Here is a 15,533-nt window from a genome sequence, read left to right on the forward strand (position 1 = left end):
CTGTGACCATTCTACAGCAGAAGGCACAAAATGTACATCATTCACTGCAAAAGTACTATTAAGTCAGCTGCATTACCCAGCCCTGTTGCCAGCACAGCTTAATCTCTCAGATCCCCTGCCATCAGACCAAGCACCAAGAGCTCTAAAATTAGAATCAGCCCCAGCTGCCTGCAGAGTCTTAGGGAACTCTCTTGGCACCTGCCTCTCCATCTAAGTAGGGTAATAACACTGTCCTGCTTCATGGAAAGATGAGAGTATTAATTCAACTTCGTGACAAAGGGATGAAGTATCCACTCCAAAGTCCTTCCACTTGACAAAGCAGGAGGAGTAAATGAAAACTGCAAGGGGATCCATTGTTGACCTCTTCTCAAGCCAGGAACAGAAAATAACAATTGGCTCCCATTTTATCCTGGAAATAATTTTATATGTATATATACTCCTAATTAACAGAAGGCTACCAGGTACTTGAAAAAAACTGCTGATTATATATATATGTGTATATATATGAATGATACAGGAGTCCTCCAAGTCCTAATCTTCAGAGTCTTTTTCTGCTTTTGCACACAAAACTAATGTCACTTTCTTCTGATGTGCAAGAGTTAGTGTAGACTGCTCCTTTGCTGATTTTTCAGGGAACTGCATTAACTGAATTAATGTGGTGGTCTTATCTGGGTTAGCTACTTCCCTATACCAGCACACATGGCAATACTGTTCTTCACATCAGAAAAGCCAGCACACAAATTCGAAGCATGCTCTATGAAAATATTTGGTTTAGGTTGCTGCTGTTTTATTTATTCTGTTGGCAGGACCGTAAGTGTAATATGGAGACAAACTATTGATTTCCTCAGGATAAAACCATGCATATAGAGCCATACAGAAACATTAAGAGCCTCAAATTTGATTACTGCAATACACAGACTACAGCTATTTCTTAACTCAGTAAAACTGCACTTGAACTGGAACCTGTATTTTAGACTGTTTAGATCTTACAAACAACTATACTGTATCTCCTGCATCAACCTATAGTGGTTTCTCAGAGGAAAGTTAAAATTCCTGATCTCTTTATTAAGAACAAATAAAAACTACTGCAAACCAACAGGCTGAAGGAGGGAGGGAATCCTCCCTGACACTTTTTCACCTCTGAAAAGTGAGGACCAACATTCTCAGACAGACACTTATCAATGTAACATTTTCTTTCCTCCATACAAACACATTTATCAAACTATCAGACTCAACAGCAGCCAGCAACAGGGAATTCTACATGATGATGATGCAGAACATAAGGAACATTTACCTTTTAAATCCACTCTTTAATATTTTCAAGTATTCTGTGTTTGGGACAAGTTTTTAGTATGCCATTATTTTAGAAACTATCATTTATCTTCTTAAGATAACTTAAGCAGAGTATGTCTTTCCCAAACTGAATCAGGGTAGTCTCCATAATACCTCTTCATACTGCTTTTTCCCACCTTTCTAGCACTTCTGTTTGCTTAAACAAAACTCAATATTTAATTTACAATGAGGCAATTTATACAATGATGTGGTAATTTTTCTAACTGATTCCATTTCTAAATATAGCCAAGTGTATTAGGGTTTTGGAGGCCCATTGCATATTAAGTAGATGCCTTTATTAAGCTGTCATGTATGACATGTAGATCTTTCTCCCAAGAAGCTACCAGTAATTCAGAGCCCAATAATGCATACAAGTAATTTTAAATTGTACCTTCTACTTTAATTACTTTGCAAGTTAATTTCATGTTCTAGCTACAACATGCTGTGTGGCAACCTAGCTCTTTTCAGTCCTTCAGAAGTGCGCCTGACAATCACTCACAGTGTTCATTCATTAATTCAGAGCCTTTCTAGAAAGCAGTGCTGATGTCTTATCCACTCTTCATCCAGGTTATTGCTAAACATACTGAATATGACTAGGTCTACGGCTAATATTCATTTTACTCTATATCTTGTGTAGTAATTTTTAATTTTTATTTGGTTTTTGGTATTTTGTCCTTCCATTCCAGAAGCAGCTGTTTACTGGTCATGTACCTGATGACTTAATTCATGGCAAAATTTTGCCACCTTCCCTGTGATTTTCAAGCTCCCTTAGTCTTCGGTTGTACTATACTTTGACAATTTCAATTGAATGGGCAGGTTATGCCCTTGTTTTGGGTTTATTCGTGTAGGTTTTGGTTTTGGTTTTGGTTTTGTCAGGGGTTTTTTTGGTTGTGTTTTTTTTTTTTTGTTTTTTTTTTTTTGTTTTTTTGAAAAATTGTTTTAAAATAAAGATAAAGATAATTCAGAGAGGCAATCTTGCCCTTACAACAGAATACAAAGCACAGGAACAAAGGTCAAACTTAAGTAAAATTTGAAACCACAAACAAAACCTTTGCTCATTAAACTTTTATGCATTTACCTTGGCTTTCCACTAGAATCTAAATACACATGTGCTGAAAGAAGCAACTTGGAAAGATAATGAATAGTGTGCCTTTGCCAGTGCTAAGGACACCTCCTTTGCTACATTAATGTGGCTCTTACATTATAAACATACTTAAAAAAAAATCCTATTCATTCTGGTGGGTGTCTCTTCCTACATGCTCCTAGTCAGGCTCGTTGACTGCTCTGCTTTTCTGTACTTTATTTTTTCTTATTTGGTTAGGGTTTTTTTGTTGGGTTTTCTTCTGGGTTTTTTTTGTTTGGTTGGTTGGTTTTGGTGGTTTTTTGTTGTTGTTTTTGTTTTTGTTTTTTTAATGGCAGATGCACTTGGCAATATCTGTGACCTTGAGCTGTACACATGAGCAAGCAAGAGATCCCAGTCCTGCAAAGCTGTTTATGTATTCTGAGAGAGCTCCTTCTGAGAGGGGTGTCTCAAGGAAGACAGAAGCCTGATGTGCATACCAAGTCATGTGCTTCATGATTTATTTATAGCGAAAAGGGGCATAAAAATTTGCTGAAGGGGAAAGAAAAATTAAGAATCTGACTTACCTTGTCAGTGTAGACGAAGAACAGAATCACAACAGTGAGCTCCAACAGAAATATAATTAACAGCATGATAAAAAACTGTCAAGAGAAAAAGGGACAGGGGATAAAACAAAAAAGCAAAAACCATCAACAACTATGTCAGCTTTTTCTGGATGCACAGTAAGTACATTCAGCAGACCATGCAGAATGGGGAGTGGGAGTCATACAGGCAGCAAGATGCAAAGCTGCAGTGTTACAGCAGAACAGAAGGCACGCAACATGCAGCAACTGAAAAAGCAGGTAAAGGGCTAGTCAGGAAACACAACAGTACGTGGGCATACATATGGGTCATTTATATCATTGATTTCAGTAGAACAGCATAAAACACCACAAAGATCTGTTCCCCCAGCAGGCCAGTGCTCTATTAGACAGGAACCCTTGAGGACTCTTCCCAGGCTAGGTTTTCTTTATCTGTTTCCCCATCAGATTGTTCCTATTAACAATATCAGCAAAATCCACAGCTTAGACTTCCCATTGCAAGAGAAGGTAGCCTGGTCCATAAACCATAGTCATAGCTCCTTTCAGGGGGAAATGTGGAAGAAGTGAAAGGCATAGCAAGGTAGTAAATCAGGTAGCTTTTGGGTAGTTACACAGATCAACATGGGTTTCAATTGAAAGAGGCTGATTTGTAGTGAAGACATCAAAGCCAGCCCATCTCTTTCTCCTCATAAGCTATGGAACCAGCTAAACCCCAGTAATCAAAAGCTCAAAGGAGTGGATATAAACTTTTAACACAGTAATTTCACATAGATTGTCTAAAGCTCTCAGCTCTAATCAACTTAAGCAAGAGAACTCCTGGCAGTACTAAACACGTCTGAAAAACCTGCTTTTTGTGAAGATGCTAGATGGATCTGCAGCACAGCTCTGCAGCAGCATCAGCACAGCAGTTGCACAGACTTTAGAACAAGCATTATCAGAGCATTAAATGAAACTGAGTTTTGCAAAGATGAGTGAAGGAGAGAACTTTTTAGGCTCAGGCGAAGGTCCCGCTCCCTATAACACAAACTCCATACGCTTAACCTGTAAGGCTGGAATTCTAATATTGAGCAACACTGATTTAATTGAAATCCTATCCCCAAGAGAAAAAAACAGTTACAATCTTGTTAACTTCAAACACAAAGCTGCAAACCTATGAAAGTTTAATAGCTACAAAGCCTTATCAAAGCTTCTTCAGTGCCTGGTAGGTCAAACCCAAACCTCTGAACCTATGGATTTCTTCAGTTGAATGGAAGGCAAAAGGTCAAGAAGGGGAAAATACTTTTCTCCACTAGTACAATTACACTGTCTACAGAACTCATTGCATTTTGCCCTGCACATCTTAAATTAAAGTTTATTTTCAAATCTTCAGCACTAGTATCTTCACACCTGCCTGACCCTAATACTGGATCCTATTACTGCCCAGTTTTGAATCACAGAACTCATTCATGCTACTGATCCAAGCTTATTTCCATATCATTACCATCAAACACTGACCTTCTGTATGGCTTTGCAAACCATCCTTGATGCAACTTGCTTATTTTTTACATTTACAATTTTAGCCTGCTGCATAGCATTAATTTAAACAGGACAAAGCATATCACTCTTTGCAAAGATGCTCAAACACCTTGCTATATTTTATTTGGCTGTGAGGTACTTTTTTGTTCATCCATAAAGCATGGCTATTCCAAAATCTGCATATGAACTCCTCTGTCTCCCTGTGAAATTCACTGGCATAGTCTGGATTACATTAGGCAATTCCTAGAACAAAGGAAGGACTCATATCCTTTATAAACTGTGATCAGCATTATTTCCTACCACAAGACCCCAATTTCATCAGCTTATAATATTGCCAAACTTTAATTATCTATGTTTGTATATTCTGAGCTTGTTTCTGCTAAAGGATAAAAGCTTTTGGAAGAACTTCAAAAATAGCAATTATTTCTAAGAATGAAGCAGGGCAAAATATGTTATTCTGCCCAGGTTAAAAATGTGGTGGCTTAATTTGAAATCCTCTCACACTCCGGTGTTCAGAGCAGGGACGTGAAACAAAGTATGGCTCTATTCCAGGCATGCACCTTTTGTCTTACCCAGCTATGAGTGGGCTTTTGTGCGAAAGTTATTAGCCTTCAAAAGACTACATTTCACACATCCAGTACAGATGAGAGGGCTCAACAGCTGAAACCTTCAAAGTCTACAACCACAAAAAGCCTAGTCATATCCTTCCTGCAGCTCACATGTGACAAGATAGCTCACAAACAATCCCACAGAGCATCTTCTCTGCTCCTGTGGTGCCCACGCACCTCTGTAATGCCTTACTGCCATCCCCTCAGAGCTGATGTCCTCCAGTCTGGCTTCACAGGACATGACCTGGAACAGCGGGTATGGCCAGGAACCAGTGTAAAATTCAGGGACCTGTTTTTCCTGTGCTCTCAAGAAAGCTTTTCCTCCCTTCTCTGCACTCACAGCATGAAGACATTACAGACAAAGACAGGGAATGACTTTGCGGGAGAAAGGGGAGTCTAAGGAAGAACATTTTTAACAGCATATGGGCAATAGTTTGGTTTAGGATACAATCTGGCTACCAGTTTTAGACAAACTGGACCTCCTGGCAGCCAACTGGGGCAGGAGACACCAGAGAGTAAGGCAAGGTCTGCACAGCAGCAGAGGATGCTTGTGCATATAGACACCAAGGAGGAGCTACTCCTTTGAGAGGAAGGTAGCTTGTGGGGGATCCTATGCTGGAGCTGCATTAAAAAAAAAAAAAAAAAAAAAAAAAGGCAAGAAACAAAGAGTGGCTGAAAAAGGACAGCACCCTGCACTGACCCCCATGATTGAGTCTAATGTGCCGGGAGTGGACTGGAGACTGGCAAGGAGGAAAGAAAGCTGGTTTTTCAGGTGTGTGCTATTACTTCTCACCACCAGAATCAGTAATTAAGAATTTATGGAGGTGGATCTTCCAGCCAGACCATAATGGTGCTCCTACCTTCCTCCAGTTCATACTAGAGCAGTAGGTATGACATTGCCATCGTAAAAGATGCTAAAACTGTGAAGACAAGCAATCAAAATTTAGTTAGTCTCAGAATAGAAATCCTCTCAGTGATTATCATGTACCATGTCTAAGTCTTTCCCTACTCAGGCTCAGAGGTTCCTCAAAGCTATTACTAGTGGGAATTTGGTTTCATGCACTGTAGATTTTGGAAGTCATACAGTGAACCAAAATTAAGGTATGCTGTTTAGAAATTCAAAACCTAGATAAGCAGAATTCTGCTTTTTCTTCATAGATAAATATTTTTGGTTTTAAATAAAAACTCTAGTTTTATTTTTCTTACTATTTGCATTCATCGACAAAACGTACACTGTTATATCACAGGTAACTAACACGTATTAGTAATCCTACTGTGTGCAGACAGTAGAGACACACACTATATCTTTTATTGCAAAGGTAAATTAGGTGAGGTCAACCTCAAGGTGGAGAGTTCAAACTCACCACCTAGTAAAAGTTACAAGCACTTACAGGTCAGCACATTACATGAGCAGGTCTCCCTCTAAAGAAGAACCCTACCTGAACCCAAACCAAAAAGTGGGAAAGTAAAAACTGAGGCTTCAGACTGAGCTGGCTGAGCCTGCATGCTGCAGCACGTCTTCTGATCCACCAGACTAAAGTGCACGCATGAACGCATGCACAACCTGCTCCTCTATTCCCATAGCATCTTCCAACAAAAATTCACTTTCAGTTCCATCCTCAGTATCATCCCAAAGGAAATGATGCCTGATCTGGGGCCACAACCAGCTTGGCATATCCCATTCAAATATAAAAGGGAGAAACATCAGCCTACTGAAGGCTTACAGCACACACACACACACACACACACACACACACACACACACACACCTGCTGGAAACTCTCACAGCTCCTTTTTAAATGAATTTTCTCACTGTGGTGATAAATGCAGAGAAAAATAAAAACGAGTTTTGCTTTGGTTCACTGGGGCTGCAGGCTGTTGGTATAATCAAGATTTATGCATGGAGAAAAAAACGATCCCAAAGCAAAGCATTCATGTAAAACCCCATAAAAAAGAAGATTAATCTGACCTTGTACAGAGAGATTTTTACCATACTACTTGTCAAATAATTAGATGCAACCTAGTAGAGGTTCACTGAGAGGTACCTACTACACAACCTTTCATAAATTGTACCCGAAATAACCCCACAGAAGTTTTGAGGAGAAGGGAGGTAAGGTGACACCTTTCTGTCTAGCTACCACCACTGATTTCCACCCCTTTAGAAACTCAGTTTCTCAGCAGTTACCCTTATATTCTACAAAGCCCGTGACTTTCCCACAGGTTCCCATTAAAGGAGCAGAGAAAATGAAGTATGCAATTGCTATCAAGCCTACCTTATAGCTAACCCATCTCCCTCCCACTATCAGAGAGAGAAATTAGAGCAAACGAGGACCTAACTTGCATCTCCATCTCCACTGGAGCTGTATTAGGCTTTTCACCCACTAGTTCCAGTAGCCTTCATCCAGCCTCTTAATAGCAGTGGGAGAATCAAGAACTTTTACCAATGTACATCATCATGTCTCCATCATGCTCACAAAGGCACAGAGTAACAAGTTAATCTTATTTTCCTCCCAAACAAACAGATTTTCTGTTTTCTCAGATGCTACAGACACTTGCCTCTCTGCCTGATGACTGAGCATCACATACTAATACATAGGGTTGGATCTTTTGCTTTCCCACTGCCTCTCCCTCCCAAGTCTTCTCAAAAGCTTTATCATGTTGCTCAAATTGCCTATCTCTCCATGTCAGGAGTAGCTGATCTTCTCACAGCCTCCTAAAGACAAAAGTGACCAGTTGCAGTGAAACCCAAGCTGTAATTGTCATGTGAATCTCCTAACATTTTGCTATGAGAGTAAACATGATATAACTAATGGAAAAATTGAGAATGCTGTGTTTAGACTATTTGCTGCAGTAATTCTTTTATTTTGATGGGAGTATCCCTCAGGAATCACTAAGATCTCAAGTGTGCCAAACCCTCTTCTCAACTTAGCTCATGATAAGCAACAGAAGTTTCCTGAAAAGTATTCAAATCCTCTTCAACAAGCAGCAAGAAGGTAGTAGGAAGACCAAAAAGCAAGCAGTCTCTTTGGAATAGTGACACATTCCAAAAGAGTTTTAAAGTTCAAGGCTTGACAAATAATTTGTAACAGATAAACAGATTAGCATAACCTACCTAAGAAACTGGACAATAACTTCAACAGTCACCCTGCGCTGCATCATGTGTGTTCTGTGTTATGCCTACGCTGTTAATTTGTGTGCAAGCGGGACAGTTAGCTTCTTTTCTGACAGAAAAAATATGAATAAATAAGCAGGTACGCTGCCCCTGTGAAAGTGTTCCAGCAAACTAACTGCTCTTAGTCTGCAGCAGCTCCCAGAATGAAGAGAAAAAAACCCACAGAAGAGTTAGAGGCAATCTTTCCTCTGCCACATAAACTGCAAGTTTGATAGAGTCACGCATTTTGCCCTTTAGTTGGGCTGGAATACCAAATCCTCACTGGTCAGTTTTAATTTCAGTATTACATTTCACTTCCTAACTAATAAGCACATCAAGTAGAAGAAGGCACAAAGAATTTGTTGGGATAAAATTGTTGGTCTTCCAAGAGAACTTTAACTTCATAGCCTGGGAGGGATTTTAATTTGCCTGCCTGGTTGTAATGTGTACATATATAACTTTGGTCCTCAAGAATAGTCCAGTTCTGGCTGCTAGAGGACAGAGTGCCTTAGAGTCACAACCTCTGTGACAGTCACAGGTTGTGACTCTAGAGGTTGGGAACGATTTCTGGGGATCACCTGGTTCAACCACTTGGCTAAAAGCACAGTCAGCTACATGAAGCTGTGCAGAGCTGTGCCTAGTCACCTTCTGAGCATCTCCAACGATAAAGATGGATAGCCATCCACAGCCTCACCAGACACCTTTTCCCAACACTTGACCATTTTCATGACAACAAAAATATTCAGGATCTCTACTTGGAATTTCCTTTGTAATTTCTGTCTCCTACCTCTTGTCCGATTCCTGTGAATCCTTCCAAAAGTTGTATTTTCTTTAGACTCTACTGTAAGGTAGCTGAAGACAGAAATAAGATCTCCTCCTTGCTTTAATTTCTTATGACAGAACAACTCCAGCTTGCTAAGTCTGGCCTTGCACACTATATGCCCCATAATCATAATGGTGCCCCTCCATTGGATTCCTTCACTTCTAATATATAAATGTCTCTTCTGTGGAGCCCCAAATTAAGCTAAACACTCCAGATGTAGCCTTACCTTATTCTGATATTCTTCTGTGTCAAGACATATACAGGAATATGGGGCTTGGTATGGCCCACAACTACCGAATTATTAAATTTATCTTTTTTATTCTGATTCAAGACAAAGACACATATTAAGATGCAGGCTCTTCACACATTTTAAAGATCCCTGTTTGTTCTAATCAAACGGAGAAGGTCCTTCATTTTTGTGTTAAAATGAGGATTACCTGATTGTGTTACTGTGCTTCAGGCCCAAACTATCTGTTGAAAATAATTTTTAATTGATTTTTAGATTTTTTCATATAAACAGAAATACTATCAAAATTCACATCACATTCTGCTCATACCCTCTGCAGGGATAGCATCTTAGCTTTAATACTAACAGTGTAAACACATTTAATAAATGATATCAAACCTTTACCTACAAATGCACAGAACTCCATTAAAGTTGAAAGAACTTAATGGATTTTATAGCAGCCACACCAAGCTGCTGGAAAATTAAGAATTTCCCTTTAATTTAATAAGCTTTTTAATTTTCCTGTTCTCTCATCATAGATGATACTGTTTATATTGAAATAATACTTACTAGAGTGAGTGGAGATGCCTCATTAATATGGTTGGCATTGTCAAAACCTTATCTCTACCCTGCCAAAGCATAGCATCCCCACGCCTAACCAAATTAAAATAGACGCAACAAACTTAGATAGATGAAGTTGAGCACCAAAACGGGTAAGTAACAGTGTCATAGGTCCTGAATGCTATAAACTATTGTAAAATTTACTGCATATTCTACACTTTGGAAAAAATCAAGCCACTTATGAAAAGTCAAAATCAATGCAAAAATTCCCACTGAGGTACTGGAAAACAGAACTCCAGGTACTGGAGAAACACCTGCTCTTTATAGGGGTCCTGTACTTGCTTTCAGGCATCAATGCTTGCCAGTGTTGGCTCTGGATTTCTAGGCACAGCAATACAAAGATCATTCCCAAGCAGCTGAAAAGGTTTCCCAGAATAGCTTTTTTATTGCATACTGGTACATTACTTCCACAGACTAAAAACTGATACAGTACAGATTTTACCCGCATTAAAAAAAAACTAAAAAAACCCCACACTTCTGAAAGCAAAAGTGTTTAATGTATCACTAGTTCTCACATGCAGTTTGATTTAACGCAATTCCCCAAAGACAGTTTGATCTATTAAAAGGGAGTAGGAATATTATGAAAGGCTCACTTAGTTTTTTTTAAATATTCTTAAATTTTCTTTTCCAAGGAACTGAGCAAGGAGAAGAGAACAGAAGAAAAAGTACAATGGGAATTGTACTTGGATCTTAGAAATGACTTCTTCAGTAGTCTGGAAGACTTATACAGGAAGAGACAGGGCAACGAATGAGAAATGACAAGACAGTGCCCAGACACACAACTGAATTTCAGTCAATAAAATCCCAGCTTATTGATCTACCACATGAACTTCACAACAAAAGGGAAAGGGCAGCTTTCTTCCATCATAGTAGATTTTGATTCTACATCTCAGAAAAGTTTTTGCTGATACTTGGTTTGAATTCTTCTCTTGTTAGTTCCATACAAACCATCCTTTGTAGCACCATACATGCTTCCTTTCTGCCTGTAGTATTTAGATTCCTTGAATCTAAATGGACTTATATCCCATCTGAGCCCTCTTTCTGCCACGCTGTGCAGAAAGCTCTTTTACTACTTTCTTGGAAGTAAATCTCTTTAGCCTCTCCATCTTTTTTATTTCTAATTTTCAGCAGAAAAAATGTAAGTTTGCCCATAAACTGTAAAAAGGCAGTAATGTATGCAAGCATCAGCTATTATTTTCTAAAAGCCTTAATAGTTAGTTCATTGGGATTGTGACAAAGCTGTGCGTGTTTTATTCCTGCTGGATATATAGTACAGCTTTGTTTATGTTTGGACTATATTTTTTATGAATGTGCAAAAACTCCTGCTGATCAGTAAGGCTCAAAGAAATCTGCAGTAATTAATTCTGGGAATATATACAACATACGCAATTTTAACACATAAACAGTGTTTTTTAGTCTTATTACTCCTTTCAGTTGGAATCATTCAGTCTTACTGTGTTAGTGAGAGCTGAGGGACTTGACATTCCTGTACTACATCATAGGATTTTTACTGGCATTGTATAGCACTTCTAGTCATCTTCTTCATAAACTGACTCAAAATCAATGAAGTGTCATGAAATATTAGCTAGGTATCACTCTCGCGTCACAGCAGTAGGTGGCTATAGACCTATTTAACAGATCTTAGATTATTATCTCTTAGCACAAATAAAGGTCTCACTGGCCTTTGACTCTCTATAAGGGTTGCTTTGTCTCTTCTGCAAACAGAATGCAAAGGTGTGACATGATCTGGTGTCAGTCTTTACCCTAGCCAAGACAGAATCTCATCCTACTTGTGAAGTAAAATACTGAAAAAGAACTAAAATATTAGACTGGTTCTTACATGTCCCTGTGCCACTCCATTAATAACAAAGCAGTTGCCTGACTCCATCTAACATAGCTAATGGAACTACAAATACAACTAAAAGGCTCTGGTTTCAGGTTAAAGTATTTTCCATCTATGGCAAAGAAATGCAAAGTTAATTAATGGCTAAACTTAAACCTTTTATTCAGACATTAACATCACCTGTGTACTTAGTAAATGAAGCTTCTTTCTGAATCTGCTATCCCCAGGATATTTCTTGTCATGTGGAGCTCCAGCATGAAATGCGATCAGACAGTCAGTGCCCGGGGAGGAGGAGGAGAGAATAGCAAGTGGTCCCTACACAGCCTGCTTGGGGAGCAAGTGAGTTGGCAGGGCTGGCTTCACACTCATATTCACACTGAACATCTGGCTGACCCCAAGTTCTGAGCAAACTGACAGAAGCTCCCCCAAGACAATAACAGCAAATGACACGACCGTGCTGTTCAGCTGACCTACAGTGAGCTGAAGGGGAAAAAGATTACTCTGAAATTCTGCAGCCCTTGCTTTACATTTATTTGCAAACCCTGAGCTAAGCTTGCAGTGGGACCTCACCTACTAATTATAATCATAGGAATATTTCTAGGAGTCTCAAAACAGCCTCTAGAAATACACTGTATGTGTGTAAGTGAAGGAAATGGTGAGAAGCAGATGGTCAAGAAGAGAAAAAAGGACAAGGTAGAGTGATCATGAGATTAACCTTTCAACTGATATTAATTAGTATAGTTAGTATAGTTCCACTGACTCCTGCACATGGCACTGTAACACTGACTGACATAAAGCAGCATCTTGGCAATACAAAAAGCTATGGGGACATTAACAAAAGGTTCTTCACTGAGAGGGTGGTCAGTCATTGGAACAGGCTCCCCAGGGAAGTGGTCCAAGCACCAAGCCTGTCAGAGTTCCAAGGTGCATCCAGTTGATGCTCTTAGTCATATGGTTTAGTTTAGGTAGTCATGCAAGGAGCAGGGAGTTGGACTTGATGGCCCTTATGGGTCCCTTCCAACTTGATGATTGACAGCATATCACTAGTGGTATTGCATCAGTTTATATTAGAAAAATAAATACCACACTATAAGGTAAGCCCTTCTTACAAATTGATCCTAGGCTCAAGTCTAAAGCCAAGATGGAATGAAAACAGCTTTACTCTTTCTGTCCTCTGTTCTCTCCTCTGGTAGCCCTTTGATTAACTGCTACCAGAGCTGAAGAAAAGAAAGGAGGAAGGGGAAGACTTGAGTCCCATCCACTCCTGAGTTTCACTGTCAGCCAAGCAGAAGGAGCTAAATACTGAAAGGCAATGAGGAGCAGATTCTTAATAATAAAGGAGAGGCAACAAAACCAGGGGAGTTTGGTGCTCAGTACTTACAGTCCAATCAGGTAGCAAGTTAGGGCTCCCATATGCAACACAGCATTACACAGAGAAGTGTTACACATAACATATAATGCTCTCAAGGCTGTGTGTATGGTACCTTTCTGGTCTTCATATCGCTTGCTTGCTGCTGTGGCTGCAGCCATCATTTCCCTGATTTTGCTACTTGGATTGCTAAAAGAACACAAACTCGTGTGCTAAACTGAAATGAGAATCTACTGTTTGGTCTGTAGTATTAAATTACTGAGATGAAGTCATTTACAGGCTATTTCTTTCCCATTTAGTTGCTTTGAAATAAATTCCCTGTCACCAATGGAGTTTCAGATGTCAGCTCTCTGATTGGATCCAGTGACACTATAGAAAAAAGTAGGGGGGTTTATTCTCCTTTTCTTCCCACTCATTAACTTTTCGCTCATTTTCTTTATTGCTATTTCACTTACAGATGAGTTGGCTGAAGTTCAGAAAACTCCAAACAGCACAGTACAAACCATCACGGGCACTCGCTTTCCCCTTGGACTATTTCATAAATGAGAGCCTTTTGATGTAAGGATAGTAATTCATATACATATATAGTAACAGCTCTTTCCACAGCTGGTCTTGACCTAGTATCAAGGTTTAATTCTGATCTTATTAATTCCAGCAACTGTGATGAACTCCTTGCTTATTAACATGAGGTTCTCATTTAAATTAAGCTGAACACAGATCTGTTGATGATTATTTTCTTTCCCCTTCTCATTAATCATTTCAGCTTTGCTACAAAAAAAAAACAACCAAAAACCCAACAAAAAAGAAACAAAAGAAACACAACAAAACCCAAACCAACCAAAAACCACAAAACAAAAAACCAAGCCAAACCACACCAAAACCCACCAAAACTCAGGCTTCTCTACAAATCAGGAAGTGGGGGAAAAAGAATGCATCTAAACCATCTTTTTATCTAATCCTTGATCTGATGGAACACACCCAACATTGGTGCTTTATAAGAAGGCAGCTGGCTTTGAATAATCACAGAGGAATCAGCATTTTGTCAACTTCAAGCCCTTTCCCCTTTCTAATATATTCCTCTATGGGCAATACGTGGCAAGGAATCCCCCATGTCAACTTCAGGCCTCTTTTGACTGGATTATTGGCTATGTTGCACATTCCAACCAGGAGAACAACATGCTCTTCATACTGACTCATTGAAGAAAAAAAGAAAAAGTGTCACAAAATCAGAGGGTGAAATAAATAACTGCCTATGGATCTTATTTGCTTCTAGGAAATGGGTTATTAAGTTGCAACTGTTTGGAAGCATGTTGTCTATACATACATGCTATAACAACCAAATAGACATAAAAATCCTTCCTTCACAAAGAGCCCAAATACTGGTTTTTACCAGTGACTATGATTTCCTGGACCAGAAGTAAGTTCATATTTGCAAAAAAATCTGCATTCGACCATGTTCTCATGCCCTTTCTGGCAGCTTCTCTGAATGTCCTGTTTCCCACTTAACTGAAAGTAATGTTGCAGTTAGGCTGATCTGCTCAGCTGGGACAGGCTGCAGTGGAGCTCATGGAAACCAGCTAATTGTGCCAATTACGCACTTTTGACAAAATAAAAACTTGAGAACTAGCTTTGCTTTGGGATATTTACTTATCATTTGGACATAATACATATGATTAAAGAAATAAAAATTATCATTCCTGTTATAGAAACATGGATTAAATACTTCTTAAAGGACAGGAGAGATAGGCATGTCCTGCTGCAATGAGAGAAAGATGATAAAGGCACTGAGTACAGATTTAGACAATTTGGGTTTGCTTCATAGCTCTCCCACAATCTCCCAGGCAACCTATACAAGGCACTTAGTTTCACATTGCTGCAGCTCCCCATCTGCCTAATGAGGATAATACTACTTTTCATTTGTCTTATCTATTTAGATGACAAGCTCTACTGGTCAGGGACCTCCTCTTACCAGGAATTTTATACAGAACAAGCATCCTGATCTTATGGGCTGCCTGCAGGGGATACTGTAATACAGATAATAAATAACAGTCCCTTCTGATTTAACATCTAGAACCAAGATCTTTAACCTGTACTATCTATGGAATAACAACCTTTTTCAGTGCAAGCAGACAAATACAGATCTCTGCTAAATATGCACGAAAGGCAGATAATTCAGACAATTTAACTCCTCAAACACAGATGTTAAGCAACTAACCTAGAAGACAGTGTTTACACAGACACTTAAGATCAGCTTAAGGTCAACATTTGAGCATGAAAGAGAAAATCAGGCATAAATTTCTTTAGCATAGAGCAATGACATATGCACATATACATACAGCACCTGTCTAAAGTCAGTACTAAGTCGGCGTAACTGGTTGTGCTT

The 15,533-nt window shown here is 39.2% G+C and overlaps 1 protein-coding gene across 15 annotated transcripts in view; it reads right to left on the reverse strand.

The window, feature by feature from the left end:
* Positions 1-15,533, reverse strand: part of TSPAN4 (tetraspanin 4) — a gene marked incomplete at its 5' end in the record, with an annotated part of 479,305 nt that overhangs the window by 64,639 nt on the left and 399,133 nt on the right. For all 15 annotated transcript variants that reach the window (XM_080617770.1, XM_080617776.1, XM_080617779.1 and 12 more), the window contains one exon: positions 2,980-3,054. In XM_080617770.1, coding sequence (XP_080473896.1) covers positions 2,980-3,054 — 75 coding nt within the window. The remainder of the gene's footprint in view (positions 1-2,979; positions 3,055-15,533) is intronic.

Source organism: Psittacula echo (genome assembly GCF_963264785.1).
Source record: "Psittacula echo genome assembly, chromosome: 5".
In the NCBI taxonomy this organism is placed as follows: Eukaryota; Metazoa; Chordata; class Aves; order Psittaciformes; family Psittacidae; genus Psittacula; species Psittacula echo.